The sequence below is a fragment of the Palaemon carinicauda genome, chromosome 24 (assembly GCF_036898095.1).
Source record: "Palaemon carinicauda isolate YSFRI2023 chromosome 24, ASM3689809v2, whole genome shotgun sequence".
In the NCBI taxonomy this organism is placed as follows: domain Eukaryota; kingdom Metazoa; phylum Arthropoda; class Malacostraca; order Decapoda; family Palaemonidae; genus Palaemon; species Palaemon carinicauda.
The window spans coordinates 73991418-74006098 of NC_090748.1; the positions used below are offsets into that span (position 1 = coordinate 73991418).

The following is a 14681-nucleotide window of genomic DNA, read 5'->3' on the forward strand; positions in this document are numbered from 1 at the left end:
GACATTCAGCAGGTTGTAACTAATGACTTGACTTTACAGGATGAGGTGGACCGCGAAGCCGAGGCAGCTACGCCTTTACGTAACAAGTTGTTTGGTTTAAACTGGGACCGATGTTCCGACGAAATTTTCACTAAACCAATTTGTCTTGATCCCAATGCTAATACTAAAAGGTCTCTTTTACAAACAATTGCTTCACAGTTTGACCTTTTTGGTTTTAATATGCCATTGTTTAACCGCTGTAGATTGTTCATGCATCAATTACAGTGTCAAAAGAATTTACATTGGGATCAACCATTAACGCAAGAATTGCAGAGAGAATGGATTAATATTTGCAGGCAAACCAACAGAGCTCCTCCTTTAAAAATTGCTAGGTGTGTTGGTCCACGAGATGGCAATTATGATATTTATATTTTTTCAGATGCAAGTAAGGACATATTTGGTTGTGTACTCTATTTACAGCATATTGAATCCAATCGCTTAAGCTTTATACATGCCAAAAACCGACTTGTAAATAAGCAACTCAAGAGTAAATCCATGCCCTCTCTGGAACTTAACGCAATACATTTAAGTGTTGAGTGTGCTCTTGAGATTTACAAAGATTTGTCTGGATCTGCTTGCTTAAAACCCTTAAAGGTTAATAATATTTACGTATATACTGATTCTCTCTGTGCCTTACATTGGCTGAACTCTGCTGCCTTGAAATTGGACAAATTAAATAAACATTCTCCATTTGTCGTAAATAGACTTCATAATATACAAAGAATGTGTGAAACGGTTCCTATAAAATTTAGCTTTATTTCAGGGAAAAAACAATCCTGCGGACATAATCACCAGATGTGTGTCATACAACCAGTTGCAAAATTCTTGCTTTTTTTCAGGACCAAATTTAAGTATAAATGAAGTTCCAGAATTGTCAACTACCATACCAGCATTTGAGATGCCCACTGAGGTTCAAGCAACTCCTTCCACAGCTCAGGTTATTGAAGTTGCTAACAATCTTATTGATATTAATAATTATTCCAATTTCAGGAAACTTGTATTGATTTTTCGCAATATTTTCTTAGTGGTGCACAAGTGGAAGCTGAAAGCGAAAATTGCTTGCTCACCAGTCGCTAATTACTTTGCCCAGGCTATAAATTACTTGTTAAACAATGAACAAAGAAAGCATTATCCTGAGGTATATTCTTACCTACAGCATGGTCTTAATTCCAGAAAAGACATTCCTCCTATTATAATGCAACTTAATGTATTTTTAGATTCACAGGGTCTTCTGAGAGTTAAGAGTAAATTCAAAAAATGGAATTATGGCTTAAGTGGAAATTACCCTTTATTATTGCACCCAGACAGTCATTTGACCAAACTAATTATTTGGGATGCACACCTCAAATTATTACATTCAGGATGTTATTCTGTATTAACAGAGCTCAGAAAGCATTATTACATCCCTAAACGTTTCTCAGTTGTGAAAAAGGCTCTTAAACAGTGTGTTCATTGTCGTAGGTTTAATAATCGTTATATAAGGTTAAATCAGAACTTTTACAGAGACTTCAGAGCAGATCCTCCTACGGTTCCTTTTTCTAACATATTTATGGATTATCTAGGACCCTTCAATACGAAGGATGGAAAAGAGACCCGTAAGGTTTGGTTACTATGTATCACCTGTACTTGGTCTAGGGCAGTTAACCTCAAAATTTGCAGGAGTTTGAATGTTGCAGAATTTTTAAGAGCATTTCAGCTACACTGCTTTGAGTACGGGATTCCTCAACTTTGTATTAGTGATCTTGGAACTCAGTTGGTGGCAGGAGGTAATACCATAACTTCCTTCATTAGTGACCCTCAGACGCAATTATATTTTGAGGAAAATAATGTAAAACCCCTCTCCTTTCAGCAATATTTCAAAGGCTGCAGTGAATTGGGATCATTAGTAGAAGTCTGTGTAAAAATGGTCAAAAGATTAATGTTTGGAGCAATTAAGAATTTTATATTGACGTATGTAGACTTTGAATTTCTTGTCTGTAATATTGTGCATCTCATTAATCGACGACCTATAGCCTTCAAAGAAGCTGTTCGTGCTGAGACTGACAATGTGCCCGAACCAATAACGCCGGAACAGCTCGTGCGAGGCTATGAATTGACTTCTCTAAACCTTATCCCTAATCTTCAACCTCTTTCAGTTGAAGATCCAGAATTTGACCCTGATAATCAAGCTATTTCTCAGAATTACGTAAAGTTGTGTAAAATTAGGCAGACTTTAATAGAGACTTATCATAATGAATTTCTAGGTACTCTGATTCAGCAAGCAGTTGACAGAAAGGGGCGGTATCGACCCGTTACTCATAAATTACTGAAGGTTGGCGATGTTGTATTAATTAAGGAGGAACATACCAAAAGGAATAATTATCCTCTAGGCATAATTTTGGAAGTTTTAAAGAATGATTTGGGTGAAGTTACCCATGCTGTTATTAAGAAGGGAAAAAACAGGCCAGACATCAAGGTTGCGTGTAAATAATATTATTCCAATACTAGAAAACACAGGAAGTACCAATTCAGCTACTCCTGATGTTTGTAATTCTGTTACTTCGTCCTTAAGGCCCAAAAGAAAGGCTGCTATATTAAGCCAAGAAAGGACAAGACAGATGCTTTAATCTTTATTCAGTATTTGTATTTTCTTGTATTTAATTTAATTATTTTTACATTTCTTAAATGTATTTTTTCTTACAATTGTCCTTGTTACATATGTTTCAGGATGGAATTTTTTCATTTCTGAAAAAATCCCATCTTCGCCCCTGGACTGTACAAGACATTTCATATTTTCACATGGCGACAGGAAAGACTAGTAATTATTAAGAATTTGGTATTTTCAATTGCCCTACTCTTGGTACCATCAAAGTGTCTTTCCTGCCGTCCAGTCTTTAAAGATGGATAGTTTGCTAACTCCTCCTCCTTCCATATGCTTTACTCGAGCGAAAACGCCGACGAGGAGGCAGGCAGCCCGGCCGTCCGACAGTGTCAGAGACAGAGACACAGAGACCTCACTCACCTGGAAAGGTTTCCACATTTTTGATTTGTCCGACATGCCTTTCTTAGGCTAAAGGCTTTTATTGGGATCCCTGGTCTACGTCACCCTCTTGTGAAAATCTGCCAAAATCCATCTGCAACGCCTTTGTGCATGGTTCGACAATGGTGAGTACCAAGAATATATAGGGCTTATTTTTAAGGTTATCATTGCGAACTCTCATTGCCTTGTGTTGCCTATTAAAGTTTTTCCTGTCTGTCATTTTTAATCTTATGAAGATTCGTAATAGTTCTTTTGTGGTCAATATGTTTTCTATATCGTATTCTCTTGTCCTTTCAGGTGATTTAGCTCTCGGACTAGTAACTCTAGCTTATTATAAATTCACGTTGTTAACACTTGGGTAAGAGAATCGTCTAATACATTAATGTTTCGAGTGATTATATTTATGACGAATTGTCTCCCATATTACGACCGAGCAAATTTATATTAGGTTTACCGTTCATTTCAGGATGGTGTTTGGTTTCGATGTATCGGCCCTTTTATTTCCTTCCTGATACTAATGTAAACCTCAGTTGCTCAATTGTAAGGTAATTTTAAGTGGGTTATTATTCCGATGGGTATATTCTTCTACATAAATGACCATGCTTTTTAGATAATAATCTGCCTGAATATATCTTTACAGACAGCGAGCGAAGCAGAACGAAGGAAACGCCCTACGATCTACGTGAATTGCCTTGTTCTCCAACCAATTGTTTGTAACTCCGTTACTACGTTATTTTAAAGGCTTATTTATGTAATAAATATCATATTTAATTACATTTTTCCTTCCAACCTTTATTTCAAACCACAGATTTTTATGGTGTTCTGCTTATGGTGCCCAACGTGGGGCAACACAATGAAAGGTGCTTAATGATGGTGCAGATGATCCAGTAGAGAATTGACCACGACCGGGGCTCCCAGTAGTCTCATATTTCTATTTGCAGGACTTTGACATTTTCCTTTCCAGGATATTAACATTTCATTTAAATAAATATATTTTTCCTTTTCAGAAAGTCAACATTTTATTATTTTGCATTTGTTATACGTTTGTTATAATGGCTAACTTACAGGTACTGATTGGACAACGAAAAGTCATTCGGAGAAAAGTCACCGAACAATTCAATAGGTCTGACACTTATTCTGCCCTTACACAAGAAGAAAAGTTAGCTATTAAAGGTCTTCTTGTTAATTATGGAAACAAGCTGTCAGAGCTAGATGATCATATCCTCTTGAAGAAATTTCCTGACGTATCTGATGAAGCAGAGTTAGAGCCAGAATTAACAAGTTGCCAGGATTATTTAGATAAAATTGAGTATTGTTTACCATTACTTGAGATTTCCAGGGGTAATAATGGTTCTAATATTCCCGACGTGGCCCGCAGTTTACTGAAACAGCCAACAGCTCCTCTTCCTAAGTTTACAAGTAAAGAAGGAGAAGATTTATTGAAATTTATAGCAGAGTTTGAGGCTACAACTAATGTATTTCAGTATCCTGATAGAGATTTACTTTTATTGCTGAAGCAACAGATAGACGGTCGACCAAAAACTTTATTATGTTCTCTGGAAGCTGACAATCAGCGTTATGTAGATGCCAAAGAATTATTGATTTCCGCCTTTGCTTCTAAGGAGGTTTGTAAAAACAATGCAATTAGGAAAATTACGGAGTTAAGTCTAAGAGAGGGTGATGACCCCTTCACATTTATTTCCATCCTCCGATCAGTATGTGAAGCAGTCAAGACTTTTAACATTGGAGCGGATGAATTTGTCAGATATTTTGCTTGGCACGGCTTAAATGGTCGCTTTCAGCGTCATTTTATTAATATTACAGGAAAAACTCATCCTTCCTTAAATGATATTATTTCACATTTCTTTGCAGCTTGCGAAAGGTACGAAAGTGACGGGAAAGGTGTTGAAAGCTTGAAATGTAAAGCTTCACGTGTCAAAACATTAACACACCCTCTTCCTAAAGAGAGTACTACCAGCATGGCTGCGGAAGCAGTAACATATGATAAAGACAGGTCTTCGCCTCAGTGTTCCTTGTGTTCTGCAGTTGGAAATACTGATAAATTTCACTTTATCCATAAGTGCCCTAATTTTCTTTCTCCTACAGATAAAGTGCATATTTTAAAATCTAGAAATGGATGTGTAAAATGCGGCCAGTTTAATCATGTTTCCGGTAAGTGTCGTTTTAAATTCAAAAGACGCTGTTCAAATTGTAACAGCTGGCATATGACTTACCTATGTGATAGGAGTCAGTCACCAGACAGAGACTCTAACAATATTAATAACTGCAAATCCAAGGTGGAAACTTCTCCTCAAATAAGCAGCGGTGTTGCCGTACTTCCTACTTGTCAAGGTGATTCCATTTTACCCACCTTTTCATTTAAAGTTGGGGGGACTGTTTACAGAGGACTGAAGGACAGTGGTTCGCAGAGCACGTTTGTCACTAAGAAATTGGCGGAGGAGAATAATCTTAAAATCATTAAAGTAAAGCTAACAGTTAATGGGTTTAATGGTAACAAGGAGTATTTTACTGAAATTGTTGAAGTTCCTGTTACGATTGGAGATAAATCCTTTATGATTTATTGCTTGGTTGTACCAAACATTAATGTAGCATTGAAATTACCTCTGCTTGGTAGATTAGTTGATAAATTTCAGGCACAAGGTGTTAAATTAGCTGATCAATTCCTTAATAAATTTTCTCATGAAATTGATAATGTTCAGCTCATTTTAGGTACAGACTTCGCTTATTGTATTGCAGGTACAGATACAGTTTTTGGAGGAATAAATTCATCGATGTATACCGAGTGTCATGCAGGTATTTTGTTGTCTGGTAGCATTGATTTAATGATCAAGAATATTGATAGTTTAGCTGATAGAGAGTGCCAACCTCGGCTGTTAGTAACCCATTTGAGTAGTTCTGCTATTCATATCCAGAGTAATTCATTTTTGCTGAACTCTAAAGTTGATATTTTTGCCGATGATGACGTTAATAATAACTTTGAGGTAAACTGTTCATTTTCTGTAATAAATGAAAGAGGTATGCTTATGGAGAAACCACTGCAACAGGCCACTGATCAACTTCTAGAGTCTGAATGCAATTATTACTTAAATTACGATCAGAATTCCTACAATGATGAAAGTATTGAACTTAATAACCAGTTGGTCGAATTTACCATCAAAACCATTCGTCGTAGGGAGTCTGATGGACGTATTATCGTTCCCTTGCTGTGGAATGGGAAAGTTTCTCATTTACTTTCAAAGAATGAACATCTATCTAAGTTGATATTAAGGTCTAACCTCAAGAGACTTAAACGACATCCAGAACGTTTGCAGCTCGTTGACCAAACAATTAAGGAGCAATTGAAGGCAGGCATAATTGAACCCATTTATGATTTAGAAGTGTTTAAAAGTGAGAATCCTCAACATTCTTTTTTACCACACATGCCTATCTTTAAACTGGATAGGGATAGTACCAAATGTAGGATTGTATTTTTGTCTAACCTTAGGGATTCTTTTAATAATATATCTTTGTCACATAACCAGTGCATGTATTCAGGGCCTACGTTAAACCAAAAATTGTCCTCTTCCTTTTTACAGCTTAGATTTGACCAAAAGTTACTCATATTTGACCTTAAGAAAGCCTTTAATATGTTATCTTTAACAGAAACTGATCAGTCCAAGTTGTTATTTTTTTGGTACAAAAATGTGAATCAAGGCGATTTTTCCTTATTGGCTTTTAAGAATGTAAGATTACCTTTTGGCCTTAGATGTAGTCCCTTTTTATTAATGATTTCATTATATTATATACTTGTGTTACAACCTTCAGAGGATTCTCGAATAGCAGATTTAAAGAAATTTATCTATTCCATGATTTATATGGACAATGGGGCTATTACTGCCAACACTAAAGAGGAGTTAGAGTGGTCGTATAAACAGCTTTCAAATATATTCAATCCCTATAAATTTGACATTCAGCAGGTTGTAACTAATGACTTGACTTTACAGGATGAGGTGGACCGCGAAGCCGAGGCAGCTACGCCTTTACGTAACAAGTTGTTTGGTTTAAACTGGGACCGATGTTCCGACGAAATTTTCACTAAACCAATTTGTCTTGATCCCAATGCTAATACTAAAAGGTCTCTTTTACAAACAATTGCTTCACAGTTTGACCTTTTTGGTTTTAATATGCCATTGTTTAACCGCTGTAGATTGTTCATGCATCAATTACAGTGTCAAAAGAATTTACATTGGGATCAACCATTAACGCAAGAATTGCAGAGAGAATGGATTAATATTTGCAGGCAAACCAACAGAGCTCCTCCTTTAAAAATTGCTAGGTGTGTTGGTCCACGAGATGGCAATTATGATATTTATATTTTTTCAGATGCAAGTAAGGACATATTTGGTTGTGTACTCTATTTACAGCATATTGAATCCAATCGCTTAAGCTTTATACATGCCAAAAACCGACTTGTAAATAAGCAACTCAAGAGTAAATCCATGCCCTCTCTGGAACTTAACGCAATACATTTAAGTGTTGAGTGTGCTCTTGAGATTTACAAAGATTTGTCTGGATCTGCTTGCTTAAAACCCTTAAAGGTTAATAATATTTACGTATATACTGATTCTCTCTGTGCCTTACATTGGCTGAACTCTGCTGCCTTGAAATTGGACAAATTAAATAAACATTCTCCATTTGTCGTAAATAGACTTCATAATATACAAAGAATGTGTGAAACGGTTCCTATAAAATTTAGCTTTATTTCAGGGAAAAACAATCCTGCGGACATAATCACCAGATGTGTGTCATACAACCAGTTGCAAAATTCTTGCTTTTTTTCAGGACCAAATTTAAGTATAAATGAAGTTCCAGAATTGTCAACTACCATACCAGCATTTGAGATGCCCACTGAGGTTCAAGCAACTCCTTCCACGGCTCAGGTTATTGAAGTTGCTAACAATCTTATTGATATTAATAATTATTCCAATTTCAGGAAACTTGTATTGATTTTTCGCAATATTTTCTTAGTGGTGCACAAGTGGAAGCTGAAAGCGAAAATTGCTTGCTCACCAGTCGCTAATTACTTTGCCCAGGCTATAAATTACTTGTTAAACAATGAACAAAGAAAGCATTATCCTGAGGTATATTCTTACCTACAGTATGGTCTTAATTCCAGAAAAGACATTCCTCCTATTATAACGCAACTTAATGTATTTTTAGATTCACAGGGTCTTCTGAGAGTTAAGAGTAAATTCAAAAAATGGAATTATGGCTTAAGTGGAAATTACCCTTTATTATTGCACCCAGACAGTCATTTGACCAAACTAATTATTTGGGATGCACACCTCAAATTATTACATTCAGGATGTTATTCTGTATTAACAGAGCTCAGAAAGCATTATTACATCCCTAAACATTTCTCAGTTGTGAAAAAAGCTCTTAAACAGTGTGTTCATTGTCGTAGGTTTAATAATCGTTATATAAGGTTAAATCAGAACTTTTACAGAGACTTCAGAGCAGATCCTCCTACGGTTCCTTTTTCTAACATATTAATGGATTATCTACGACCCTTCAATACGAAGGATGGAAAAGAGACCCGTAAGGTTTGGTTACTATGTATCACCTGTACTTGGTCTAGGGCAGTTAACCTCAAAATTTGCAGAGTTTGAATGTTGCAGAATTTTTAAGAGCATTTCAGCTACACTGCTTTGAGTACGGGATTCCTCAACTTTGTATAAGTGATCTTGGAACTCAGTTGGTGGCAGGAGGTAATACCATAACTTCCTTCATTAGTGACCCTCAGACGCAATTATATTTTGAGGAAAATAATGTAAAACCCCTCTCCTTTCAGCAATATTTCAAAGGCTGCAGTGAATTGGGATCATTAGTAGAAGTCTGTGTAAAAATGGTCAAAAGATTAATGTTTGGAGCAATTAAGAATTTTATATTGACGTATGTAGACTTTGAATTTCTTGTCTGTAATATTGTGCATCTCATTAATCGACGACCTATAGCCTTCAAAGAAGCTGTTCGTGCTGAGACTGACAATGTGCCCGAACCAATAACGCCGGAACAGCTCGTGCGAGGCTATGAATTGACTTCTCTAAACCTTATCCCTAATCTTCAACCTCTTTCAGTTGAAGATCCAGAATTTGACCCTGATAATCAAGCTATTTCTCAGAATTACGTAAAGTTGTGTAAAATTAGGCAGACTTTAATAGAGACCTATCATAATGAATTTCTAGGTACTCTGATTCAGCAAGCAGTTGACAGAAAGGGGCGGTATCGACCCGTTACTCATAAATTACTGAAGGTTGGCGATGTTGTATTAATTAAGGAGGAACATACCAAAAGGAATAATTATCCTCTAGGCATAATTTTGGAAGTTTTAAAGAATGATTTGGGTGAAGTTACCCATGCTGTTATTAAGAAGGGAAAAACAGGCCAGACATCAAGGTTGCGTGTAAATAATATTATTCCAATACTAGAAAACACAGGAAGTACCAATTCAGCTACTCCTGATGTTTGTAATTCTGTTACTTCGTCCTTAAGGCCCAAAAGAAAGGCTGCTATATTAAGCCAAGAAAGGACAAGACAGATGCTTTAATCTTTATTCAGTATTTGTATTTTCTTGTATTTAATTTAATTATTTTTACATTTCTTAAATGTATTTTTTCTTACAATTGTCCTTGTTACATATGTTTCAGGATGGAATTTTTTCATTTCTGAAAAAATCCCATCTTCGCCCCTGGACTGTACAAGACATTTCATATTTTCACATGGCGACAGGAAAGACTAGTAATTATTAAGAATTTGGTATTTTCAATTGCCCTACTCTTGGTACCATCAAAGTGTCTTTCCTGCCGTCCAGTCTTTAAAGATGGATAGTTTGCTAACTCCTCCTCCTTCCATATGCTTTACTCGAGCGAAAACGCCGACGAGGAGGCAGGCAGCCCGGCCGTCCGACAGTGTCAGAGACAGAGACACAGAGACCTCACTCACCTGGAAAGGTTTCCACATTTTTGATTTGTCCGACATGCCTTTCTTAGGCTAAAGGCTTTTATTGGGATCCCTGGTCTACGTCACCCTCTTGTGAAAATCTGCCAAAATCCATCTGCAACGCCTTTGTGCATGGTTCGACAATGGTGAGTACCAAGAATATATAGGGCTTATTTTTAAGGTTATCATTGCGAACTCTCATTGCCTTGTGTTGCCTATTAAAGTTTTTCCTGTCTGTCATTTTTAATCTTATGAAGATTCGTAATAGTTCTTTTGTGGTCAATATGTTTTCTATATCGTATTCTCTTGTCCTTTCAGGTGATTTAGCTCTCGGACTAGTAACTCTAGCTTATTATAAATTCACGTTGTTAACACTTGGGTAAGAGAATCGTCTAATACATTAATGTTTCGAGTGATTATATTTATGACGAATTGTCTCCCATATTACGACCGAGCAAATTTATATTAGGTTTACCGTTCATTTCAGGATGGTGTTTGGTTTCGATGTATCGGCCCTTTTATTTCCTTCCTGATACTAATGTAAACCTCAGTTGCTCAATTGTAAGGTAATTTTAAGTGGGTTATTATTCCGATGGGTATATTCTTCTACATAAATGACCATGCTTTTTAGATACTAATCTGCCTGAATATATCTTTACAGACAGCGAGCGAAGCAGAACGAAGGAAACGCCCTACGATCTACGTGAATTGCCTTGTTCTCCAACCAATTGTTTGTAACTCCGTTACTACGTTATTTTAAAGGCTTATTTATGTAATAAATATCATATTTAATTACATTTTTCCTTCCAACCTTTATTTCAAACCACAGATTTTTATGGTGTTCTGCTTACAATGAGAGTATACTTCCCAGATGGTCCACTCCATACCCTACCCGAAGGATTGATTGATTGATTGATTGAAAGTTTTCTGGCATCCTGACATCTAAGGTCATTGACGCCGATACCATTTACTGTATATGAAAATTAAAAGAGAATTCGATTAAAACCATAAAAATTAAGAAGTCATTAAAATAGTTAAATAGTTTTCAGAAGACCTGCTTCTGAAATAAATCTAAAAATTCCGCTCGCATAGTAAGACACATCATGTCCAAGAATCTTGGCAAGGATAAACCTGCCATCCTCACCTTGAGCCTCAAACAGATATCTATTTCTTAGGTTAGTAAAATTAGGGCATTCGGTCAACAAATGCCTCACTGTTAAAGGTACTAAGCAGTCCTCGCAATACGGTTGGTGTTGGCCCTTCAGCAGAAACTCGTGTGTCAACCGTGTGTGACCAATACGGAGACGACAAAGAGTCGTCTCCCATTTTCGGGGAATCATGTTATACCTCCAAGGTGATATGATATTTGTTACTTCCCTCATTTTATTGCCGTCTTGACTGTCCCAGTGCTGTTGCCATTTATCACAAACCAATTTCTTGATGTAAGGTAGGAGATCGTTACATGGAATGGGATACCTCCTTGGTAACAACTCGGATGCCGCATTCTTCGCCAGTAAATCTGCCTTCTCATTCCCAGACACACCTACATGTGCTGGAACCCAACAAAATCGAACAGTTATACCTTTCCGTCCAATAATAAAAAGCCATTCTAAAATCTTTAAAACTAGAGGGTTACTAGAATTAAAAACTTCTAAAGCTTGAAGAACACTCCTTGCATCACTAAAAATTGTAAAATTACCCTCCTTTTCCAAAGCTATTTTCTCAATAGCGGTTAATATGCCATACAGTTCGGCAGTAAATATGGAAGCTGTTAGAGGAAGTGCACCTCTACAATTAAAATCATTACTATGTACTCCAAATCCAACGCCAGCATCAGATTTGGAGCCATCAGTATATATAAAAGTCGATCCCCTATGTTCTTCGACATGTTCCATAAAAAGAGACCTGGATTCTAAGTCAGTCATATTCTTCTTAACTCCAATAAAGCATTTACAAAATGATATGTCAGGTAATTTCCATGGAGGCGTTGATGATACCTTGAATGGAAGTACCTTATTTCTAATTATATCCAGACTATTTAAAAATCGTTTCACCCGAAAGCCATAAGGTTGAGGAGATTTTGGGTGCAACTCAAAGTATGATGCGTGTCTTACAAGGCTTGCAGTCTGAAAGGCTAGAGAGCTAGGGAGTCTTTGCAATCTAAACCAATACCGAAGAATGGAAGACATTCGGTAAAGGTCTAGAGGTAACTCTCCAGCATCAACAAGGAGACTTGGGATAGGCGAGGTTTTAAAAGCTCCAGTAGATAATCTAATACCTGCATGATGTATCGAGTCTAATATTTTTAACCGGCTTGGGGTGGCTGAAGAATATACCTCACAACCATAACTAATTTTGGAAAAAATCAAGGCCTTGTATAATTTTAAAATAGTATTGCGGTCTGCCCCCCATGATGTATGGGACAATACTTTTAAGATATTCAGAGCTTCAACACATTTAGCTTTTAGCGCTTTTAGGTGAGAAACCCATGTAAGTCTACAGTCAAATATCAAACCTAAAAATTTGGTTTCCGATACACATGGTATCCGTTGACCTTTAATGTATATATCCGGGTCTGGATGTACTCCCCGGATACGACAAAAATGGACAATGGTAGTTTTACTTGTCGAGAACTTAAATCCATTCATGTCAGCCCACTGGATAATTTTATCAATAGAGAGTTGGATTTTTCTCTCAACCATTGCCATTCTAGTGCCAGCAAATGATATTGAGAGATCATCCACAAATAGTGTTGAGAGAACATCCTGGGGAATGGCTGAGGATATCCCATTAATTGCTAGTGCAAAAAGGGTTACACTCAGCACACTACCCTGAGGAACTCCTTCTTCCTGGCACTTACTCTCTGATAGAGTTTCCCCCACTCTCACTTGAAAAACTCTACGTGAAAGAAATGCCTGAATAAATAGTGGCAGCTCTCCTCTCAATCCCAATTCATGAATGGTTTTAAGAATACCATATCTCCATGTGGTATCATATGCCTTTTCAAGGTCAAAAAATACTGTAACATGGTGCTGTTTGGAAGCAAAGGCTTCACAAATAGAAGACTCAAGTCGTATCAACACATCAGTCGTTGAGTGCATTTTTCGGAATCCACATTGAATCGGTGATAAAATACCTTTCTTTTCAAGGTACCATATCAGCCTTGCATTGACCATCTTCTCCATAATTTTACATAAACAAGATGTCAATGCAATAGGACGATAGTTTGCTGCTAAAAACTTGTCTTTACCGGGTTTTAAAAAGGCTAAAATAATGGCTAGTTCCCAAACACTTGGGTAACTATGATCATGCCATATTCTATTAATAATGCTTAAAATAAATAGCTTTGTATTAAAATGTACATGTTTAATCATTGCATATGGAATTCCATCGGGTCCAGGGGCTGTATCGTTGCAATGAGCAAGTGCGGAATCAAATTCTCTTTCAGTGAAAGGAGAATTATACGACTCTTCCCTTCTTGTTGCAAAATTTAAAATTTTATTTTCTTCAGTGCTCCTATACTGGTGACCAGGGGCTCCTTCACACTTGCTGGATACATTTGAAAAATGATTAGCCAAGGCATTGCTAACTTCATTTGCTTCAGTTACATACTGGCCATTCACCTTCAACACTGGTGGTGGGTTGGGGGTGAATTTGCCAGCTATCTTTTTTACTTTCCTCCACACAGAAGATGCTGGTGTTCTACTGTTAATGGAGGAAACAAAAGACATCCATGACTGGCGCCTTGCTTCTTTCATGGCACGACGGAACTGTGCTCTACATTTCTTGTACATAATTAAATTCTCATCAGTTCGGAGTCTACGCAATCGTGTTAGAGATCTTCTTGTGGCTCTGTGGAGTGCAGTTAGTTCTGAAGACCACCACGGGACTGGTCGTCGTTTGAATAACCCTGTTGTTTTGGGAATTGAATTGACTCCTGCTGTATGAAGAGTTCCATTCAGCAGGTCTATAGCATCATCAATACTTTCAAACTGTTCTGCTCTCCCTTCGATTTCACTTAGCTCGGAAAATTTAACCCAGTCTGCCTTGTCTAGATTCCAACGTGGCGATCTTTGCAAAGGTGGACCCTTGTTGGTGTTTATAATGATTGGTGCATGATCACTAGTATGCCAATCATCTAATGTCCTCCAATCAAAATCAAGAAGGCAGTTAGAGCTTGCAACTGAAAGGTCAATGCATGACAAAGTACCTGTCTGAACATGGAAGTGCGTGGGCTCTCCTGTATTAAGGAGCCCCACATCCTCATTCTCCACAATTGATGAGATAATATTGCCCCTTGTGTTGGCCAAAACATCACCCCATAAAGGATGTCTACCATTCATATCTCCCAGTAAGAGAAAAGGTTGAGGGAGTTGTTGAATAACTTCTGCTAAATCATCATATAAAATATCATCATTTGGAGGTAAGTACAGAGAGCATATTGTATATTTTCTCCCTATATCAATTTGTACAACAACTGCCTGCAGGGTTGTACGTATAGACATGGGTATTTGGGGAACATCTCGACGAATGTACATGAGACTTCCGCCATGGCTCCCTGCTTGTTGATTATATGGTGTTCTATAGCTAACATACTCTCGAGGACTAGGAGTGTTAGAATCAA

The 14681-nt window shown here is 37.1% G+C and overlaps 2 protein-coding genes across 4 annotated transcripts; both read left to right on the forward strand.

Annotated features, from left to right (window-relative positions):
- The first annotated feature begins 810 nt into the window (after positions 1-810).
- On the forward strand, positions 811-4144 carry LOC137618152 (uncharacterized). Of its 2 annotated transcripts, XM_068348181.1 has the most exons (3): positions 811-3183; positions 3356-3603; positions 3699-4144. In XM_068348181.1, exon 1 carries the CDS (start codon positions 938-940, stop codon positions 2507-2509), a length of 1572 nt encoding a protein of 523 aa, XP_068204282.1. In that variant the 5' UTR covers positions 811-937; the 3' UTR covers positions 2510-3183; positions 3356-3603; positions 3699-4144. The 2 variants fall into 2 exon arrangements, with proteins under 2 accessions (XP_068204282.1, XP_068204281.1); XM_068348180.1 differs by lacking the exon at positions 3356-3603 and having other exon boundaries at positions 3699-4141.
- Positions 4145-8802: 4658 nt separating this feature from the next.
- On the forward strand, positions 8803-10819 carry LOC137617869 (uncharacterized). Of its 2 annotated transcripts, XM_068347818.1 has the most exons (3): positions 8803-10203; positions 10376-10623; positions 10719-10806. In XM_068347818.1, the coding sequence occupies exon 1, from the start codon at positions 8964-8966 to the stop codon at positions 9663-9665; it is 702 nt and encodes a 233-aa protein (XP_068203919.1). In that variant the 5' UTR covers positions 8803-8963; the 3' UTR covers positions 9666-10203; positions 10376-10623; positions 10719-10806. The 2 variants fall into 2 exon arrangements, with proteins under 2 accessions (XP_068203919.1, XP_068203918.1); XM_068347817.1 differs by lacking the exon at positions 10376-10623 and having other exon boundaries at positions 10719-10819.
- Positions 10820-14681: the final 3862 nt, after the last annotated feature.